At 39.2% G+C, this 8,130-nt stretch overlaps 1 protein-coding gene across 1 annotated transcript; it reads right to left on the reverse strand.

Moving 5' to 3' along the window:
* Positions 1-1,067: 1,067 nt before the first annotated feature.
* On the reverse strand, positions 1,068-2,597 carry CTXN3 (cortexin 3). Its single transcript, XM_069775891.1, has one exon. It carries the CDS (start codon positions 2,434-2,436, stop codon positions 1,825-1,827), a length of 612 nt encoding a protein of 203 aa, XP_069631992.1. The 5' UTR covers positions 2,437-2,597; the 3' UTR covers positions 1,068-1,824.
* Between the last annotated feature and the right edge of the window lie 5,533 nt (positions 2,598-8,130).

The raw sequence follows: 8,130 nt of genomic DNA on the forward strand, positions 1-8,130 counted from the left end.
CAGCACTGGTGCAACAACAGGAACATTTCTTGTATGCTACACTGTCGTTACCTTTGGGAAATGATTGGAAAGTTTGAGTTTGCTTTGATCTAGGTGCCCTGGCACTGACAGACATGTAGCTAAAGCCAGTACCTCATGGCTTCTGGAGAGCACAGTTGTGTACCTGTCCCCTTCTGCCCTCTCCATCTAGAAGGTTACCACCCCTGCAAGAAGCTGTGCTTGTATTTCAGCAGTGACAGATCACAGCCCAGATTCTTTCTGTGAACTTGTCAGGGAGCTGTGTTTGGGAGTCTGGTTGCCCTCCTGTGAACTGCAATTGCCAGCATACAGAGCCACCCCTCCTTCCACTGCCTCTGCTACAAATAGCTGCAACCTTTAACCGATGGACAGAACAAGCAGCAAAGGGAAATAAATAGCTCTAAGTGCCACAGCTAGAGTCAGAGCCTCAGCTCGGATGAGTCAGCACAGCCCCGGCTGTACCAGCTATGATACTGGCTTTGTTTCTGCATTTACAGGCTGCAAGCCAAAGCACAAAGGAAAACTTCCCAACTACTTGTCATTATTATAGTAAGAGTAAAATAGCTAAATCTAAAGCTTTCTCTGAAAACAAGCAGCATGTGCCTTCCCTTCCCCACTCCATGAAATGTTTAAGAAGCCTGGCAGCACTAGGACCTTTCTTAAGACTCTTCTGTTTCAGGAGTGTGGCCTTTTCCCTCCTGGCAGTACATCAAATGTTACCACTATAGTATTTCAATGCTGCTAAATAATGTTTGCAAACATCCACTTGGACTCAAAGTAGTTCTACCAAATTTTATGCAATCTTGCAAATCTTTCTTTCCCTGATCAATCATGCAGATAGTTTTTTGTTTATATTGATTTCTACGAATGGGTTTTCTTTGTACAAATACATTCAAAAACATTTATAGGTGAAGAGGATGGTGGTTATTTATTGATTCTTAGCACCAATGTTTCAGTCATCGAATTAGGAAACAAAAACAATGCAGTGTGACTTACACACCCAATCCCAATATACAGACTGAGTGAATGATGGAAATGCAGGTTTTGAAATACATGCAAGACTGAAATTTATTTGCGTAAGCTGTTGTAAGAGCAATGCAAAAATCTATCTTCATAGAAAACAGTTTTGGCACGAAAAGACAAAGGTAGGCCAAAATCATTATATACCTTATTCACAAAAAAGGTTACAGTCAGTGATTTTTTTAGTATTACGTAGCTTAATCACTGCTTAATACTAAGAAAGATCATCTTATTGAATACCTGGGAAAACATGGAGGAATTCTTTTCTTCTGAAGTTTTCTAGCTCTTTCAATCTCATCTTACGGTATGGGAAACTTCCACACTTGTCTTCAAAGCATGGGAGATAGAGTCAGAAGAGTCTTGTGGAGCTTTGAAAGCTAATTTACTACATGCAGGTCATAAAAACACATTGTTACCTCATTTGTAAGACACCTTCCTCCACAGACTCTTGTTAATGATAAAACAGCTATGCAAGAGAAGACATGCTCTAGCGTCTCTTAGCTGGTTATAAGAGATCACATACACTACATATTGTTCCAATGCATTCTGAAGAAAATTTCTGCTAATGCAACCTTTATCTTTTTCCCAATGAGGAGATTCAGTGATCTACTTTCAAAAATCCAACTTGCTTTGGTATTTAATTAAAATCAAATTCATTGTGTGCATATTTGTATGTTGCAACTCCTACAATATTTGAAAAAAAATGTAAACCAGAAACAAAATAGACATTCCATCATTTTTCTTTCTTTATCAGAGTGCTAAATAAGCCTCCATACTTCTCAGACTCTAAGCAAAAGCATAGTCAAACTGGACTTTCTCCAGTCCATCAAGTCCATCAGCCCAGGTTGATGTTGGCATACTGCGGTAGGGGTCGAGGAGAATTCGGAAGCAGCGAACAATAAGGATTCCCAAGAAAATAAATAATAAAATCACAAAGGCAAATGTTGTTTTCTGTTCCAGGGTCATGCTAGAATTTGGTGTCATGTTCCCAGATGGCACAAAAGTGGCAGTGAATATCTCTCCATCCATCATCCAGGGAAGATGAAATGAATAATCCCACAGCCGCCTTCTTTTCATCATAAGTTTGCTGAGGTCAGAATAGAAGCCATTTAGATGCACTTTGCTATCTGTAGGGCAAGGGGGAAGCAATGTTAACTGTGAATACCTCTTTTCTCTGTGTACTTCAATACAATTTTCTCCTAATGGAGAAAAGTGAGATGGAAAAGAACTTGACAGCAGGTCTGCTTGCCTCTGCATCATATGTAAGAGACATTTTAGAAATCCTCTACTGTTCTGTCGGCAGTGCAGAATCCAGCCACCAGTACTAAATGTCACTAGACCCTGAGCTGGCAGTAACCTCTCCCTGTCTACCGTATCATTTGGACTGGGGTAGAACATTTCTTTCCTGCAAGGGGGACAATGAGAGGTTTAATCACACTGCTCCAGTGGGTAGCCCACAGAAATTGCAAATTGCATGCCTCACTGCAGGACAAACAAACTGCAGTTGATGCTTCTCTAAGTTGGGGGAGAGGCATTTGAAAAACAAATGTAGTTATGGTTTTGCACACAATGACCAAAAATGTTTTGGGGTGGGATGGACCAGGATCCACTGCAAGCCAATAATATGAGTGTGTTCCCACAATGGAAGGCTGCAACCATTCAGTGCCTGTAACACTGCAGCATTTATGAAGGAAAGGCATAAATAATTTGTGTTTCAAATGAGAGAATATTTAGGAAGGCAGCCTGAAGTAAGTCAAGGAGTGATTTAGCTCAAGGGCAAATGTTTCCTCTTACTCAAAATCATAATCAGGCTTACAAACACAGTTAACAAGAAAATGTTTTTTATGTCACCAGCTCTGCCACACCAAGAGAATTACCAGGATTTGGGACTGAACTTGGCTGTTTCTAGACAGCAGAGCATATGCTGTGCTACTGCCTGCCTGGCATATCTGCTCCCTTGACTGTCTGTCTGGGTGTCTGCCTACAATTACTTCCTCCTCCCTTGCACACCAGATTTTCCTTCCAGCGGGAGGGAAGCACTGCTGGACGCCACAGCTTAGGCCTGGTTATCATCACCACTGAAATTTCCTGTAAAGTGTTCTCAGCAAAAGAAAGGCTTCAAAACTGGTGGAAGGACAACAGTGCCTCAGCTGAACGTGTTAATGGTTATAGGAAGGAAAAGAAATAGAAGAACACAAGGCAGTGTATAGCATGCACAGATGAAACTTTCACATGATTATAACCACTCCATCACTGGACTGGGGTCAGTAATGATTTATAAGCATCCGTCAGTAACAATAGTTAATAGGTATAAGTGGATTAAGAAAGCATAGTCATACTGGAATATTGCCAGCATTATTCTAAAAACTGTACCTTAAACAAAATAGAGAAAATATTAAAGCAACAAAAATATTGGAACTGCATGGTTATTACTGCCTACTTTCATTTATGATGGAAAGGATAGAAAGATAAAAAATGTTAACTTCCAGTCTTTTGCAAGAGTATCTCAGCTACCAGCTGATAAAAAAAATGCAGAGGACTGCCTAATAGAGAGAGCTAAAACTTTAGGAACAACTGGTTTAATAAAGCTGACAGTTTTTTGTTTTTTTTTTTTGGGGGGGGGGGGTGATACCTGGTGAAGGAAATAACGAATTCTGGTGAAAAATAATCTTGTTATAAAAACAAGAAACAGGCTGTACCACTGTGGCAGTGATGCTACAGTGAAGGCCAAAGGTAGCAATGCCCCCTTTTAAAAGACCTCTGGTATTCTGACTTCAGAAAGCTTTTCAGCACACACATTATGTCATGGGTTTTAATGTTATTTAAGTATACGCCCTCAGCTATTCACATATTATACACACTTAACAGTCTTTCCTAAAACTGCAATCACACAATACAGTAACTATGCTTGCTCTCACAGATCAGAATGTTTTAGGAAAGGTTTTCCTGACACTTTTCTAGGTATTATCGGAATACAGTTAGCAACCATGGGAGAAAATGCAGGAGATGGAAAATCTGTGACTGTCAAGAAAGATAACTTTTGATATGCTGGTTTAAATGTCAAACTTAGAATAGATGAAGGATTCTGTGCACAGTATCATTTCAGTTTTGAAGAAACTTGACTTCAAAAAGATACATGTAATTATTGACTCTGTGATAAGGAAATGCAGTTCATTATTTTCCTTTTGGGATCAGAGTAGGCAGCTAAGTGGGATAATACAGAGAAGAGTTAGCTACTTATTTTCATACCAGTGAGCAGTATTGACTGATTTTAGGAACAGGTGAGATGTCTGATTATTTTACAATTTGCAGCTTTTCACACTCTGAATCCTAATTTTTATGCTATAGATTATATGCAGTAAAATACTAAGACTACATTGCAAAGCTGAAAGGAATGTATTTCCGAGGTTTTGGGCTTCCAGGCAGCCTTCTGGGTGTGCTCATTATACTGAATGATTGCAAATTTTTGGGGCAGCAGTTTGTCTCCACAGAAAAGATCAATACCTGGCATAAACACATCCTTTGCCCTCTTTGAACCACTTATTTTGCAAGCTAAAACTTAAATGAGATCATTAACCATTTCCTTTGTGACAAAATGATGCTTAAGTATCCCCAGGGATACAAGCACATGGGTACTTGAAGGAGAAGGTAACTAGCTGAAGACATTAATAGGGTGTATCTATAGACACAAGTAATTAGGCTTAGAAACACCTTGGTGACAGCCATGTGGGCTTGCACCATCCTGATCTCTGGTCATTGACTTGGAGCAACTGGTGAAAAGGAGTTCCCTAGCCCCACATCTTCCTCCCTGCCTGTCACCATCTGTTGTGTGAGCAGAGCTCTGGGGGCACTGGGCACCAGACACTCTTTCCAACTGGAAATATTCCCTACCAAGGAGACTATAAAGACTGTACATGGCAACCTTTGAACTGTATTTTCTCCCATGAGAACCTCCGCACTCCTTGCAAGAGTTCCTCCAGCCTCCCTGAATTCCATCCTGCCTCAGTGGTACTTATCAAAGACTGACAGGGAGAACAGGAGCCTGGAAGAAGGTGCCGGGGAGCGGCAAAGAGAGCAAAAAAGGCCTTTCCCCATAGCATGAGGGAGATTTCTGCTCAAGGATCCACCTCTAGTGCAGATCCCAAGAGGCAAGAGACGAAAGCATGAGTGTGATGCACACTATAGGTATCCCTATTTCAGCACAAAGGTATCCATGCAGCCAAAACGAATAAATAAAAAATACAGATCATAACAAGGAAGGTGGTAGAAACCAGATAATACTAATAATAACAACACAACCTGAATGTGTTCCTTTTCATCTTATTCCAACTACTAAAAGCTAGGCCAGGTTATACCATGGGTGGAAAAGCCTCACGATTGTTCAAAAATTTGTTGACATAACCAAGATTCCTCTACATGCAGACCTGCTTCTTTTTTTTTTCCCCACATCTCAGATAAAATCATAACTGATAGAACAAACAGATTATCCTTCACTTAAATGACTAGCCCTGATTATTTTTTTTTTAAGGCAGAGGTGCCCCCTTCAATTATTTTCTGTAATGGGTCCCCTGCAGATGTGTCTAATCCTTTGTTTAATGAGTACACAGTTACACATCACTCTATCCACGTCAGGTTGTTATTATAATTTCTCCTTGTCAGTGTGCACACATCCATTAGGTAGTTCAATTATATCTCTCCCTGAGGTGGTGCTTACAGTCTCAGATACTAAGTTTATAAAGAAATAAAGAAACAGAGCAAATCACTAGTGGCATTAAACTGACAGGTTAGTCCTTGGTACATCTGAAGCCTTAGTAGCCTTCAAAGAGTTTCAAGTGCCCACCTGCAGCCTAGTAGCTGAAATATGAGCATAGGGCCTGGTCAAATGTCACAAAAAGGTAACTTTTCTGGTCAAGCCACTAAGATTTTTGAAGTTAAAATGTCATTGGATTAATTAGATGATAGAGCTATCTACACATTCATATGAAAGATACAAATTTTCAGGACTCTGAACAGTTAAACTTGTTCAAAGTGCCTTTGATTGGTCTTTCTGTCCTTTCAGCATTTCATTTGTTTCAAAGTTGACTTTAATCGAAAATTGCTGTACTTAAAAGGATTTCCTTAGGGCTCACAGTTTAAAGCCTCTTACTTTGAGAACAATAGGACTAACAGAAACAAAGGCCTTAAGATCTGCACCTCTAGGAATGACATATTTACAATTAAATTTGGCTTTGTTCTGTTGTTTAAACTGCCCCCTCTCTATTACCATGTACAATATAAATTGCATTTTGTATCAACACCCATAAGTTTATGTTCTTACCATGAAAGACTTGTATGTTGGTGAGTAGTCACAGCCAAAGAGACTGTAGGAAATCACATCCCAGTTTGCTGAGTAGAATCTTACTTCCAACCATTTTGCCAATTTCTGTATCCTACCTGTTCATAAACTTGCATATTATCCCATCCATGTAGCTGCAATATGGCACGAATACTCTGAGACACACAGAAGCTCTGGAGCTGACCTTCAGTTGCTGTAAATTGTTCCAATATAGTTGGAGGTACACAAAGATTAGCACTGCTGGCCCTTCATCTTTCAAAATACTGAGGAACTGGTAACTCAAGAAACTATTGAAGACATCCAGACTGAAGTGTGACATACACGATCTATGTGTCCATGGATTTAAAGCAAATATTTTAATTAAAACCATTAACAATGAAACACCATATAGAGTGGCAGCATCTGTTTATTGCTATTTCTTGACAGATCATTCACTGCACAATGTTCTGTGTAAATCACATAAAACAAATAGAAAAGCCTTTGAAACAAGCAAGTTCAAAGGAGGAATCTGACCAGCAGAAAACCATTTGAGACACAGGGGCTTGCAGCTTTGCTAACAAGGCCACATATCCTACTACTGCAGTTAGCTATACAGTTCTGCTGACTTAACTACCATCTTGCCCACTTACATTTTTGGCCCTTTAAAATTTGACTGATTAAAATTACAATTAAGCAATTAAGCAATAAACACATCAAGACATTAAACATCAAGACATTTAAACACAGTAAACAGGATATTTTGCTTTCTCTTTCGAGTCAACAACCAGAGCCTTTCTTTTGCCCTTCTTGTTCACTCGAAATTTACTGGCTGAATTTGTAAGGTCCTGTGACTTCACTCAGTGCTTCACAACGTATGCCTGATATGCAGGTATCCTATATTAGTGGAGCAGTCGGGTTTTCCATTATGAAATATCTCATGGAATGTAGCAAGCACACAGCTGTGCCAAGACCATGTGCATGATTTTCCTATACCACCCATACTAGTTTCACTGATTACTCACTTCCTTGGCTACAAAAACACATGGCAAGTTTCTTCAGGCTCAAACATCAGTACACAGACTATTTGAGCAAAGATATTTCCATGCAGTCACAGCTCAGTTGCTGTGACTGACATTCTAAGCTTACCTTAAATAAACAAAACTTGATTACAAAAAGTACCAGGCTAAAAAATTAAATTACACGTGCCCTTCTTTTGTACCCAAATATGTCTTAACATTCTTTCATAGTGTATCCTGTACTGTTGTTTGCTGCACAGTCTAAATGGATATATTAACAATGCCCTTTTCACCTATACTTCATAATTTTCTTCTTATAGATTTGATATCAAGCTGACATTTCCCTTCTCCTGCAGACACTTATCTTCATCATCTCTCAACAGCTTTTAAGGACAGATCTTTGTGTGCAAAAAGAGCCCCTTGGTGCACCATTCAGCTGTTGATACTGTTAAAGCAAGTTGATGGGGTTAATTTTAGCAGCAAAACAATGCTAGAAAGGGATCTGTTCTTTTTTCTGTAGACCCTCTCCAATACCATGCACCTCAATTTTATTTAATGCACCATGGAATGTTTAAAATGCAAGTTCACCTTTAATGTATTAATGTGTACACATAGTATTTTGAATTCCTCTACATAAGCTGTGTGAGGATGATTTATACACCAAAAAAGGTCAAAGTAATTCTAAAAGCTTGAATTACTGCTTTTGCTAAAGAAATTTCTAGCTTTATGAGATACTACTTGAGAAGATCTGAAGGTATGAAT

Source organism: Haliaeetus albicilla, chromosome Z, assembly GCF_947461875.1.
Source record: "Haliaeetus albicilla chromosome Z, bHalAlb1.1, whole genome shotgun sequence".
Classification (NCBI taxonomy): Eukaryota; Metazoa; Chordata; class Aves; order Accipitriformes; family Accipitridae; genus Haliaeetus; species Haliaeetus albicilla.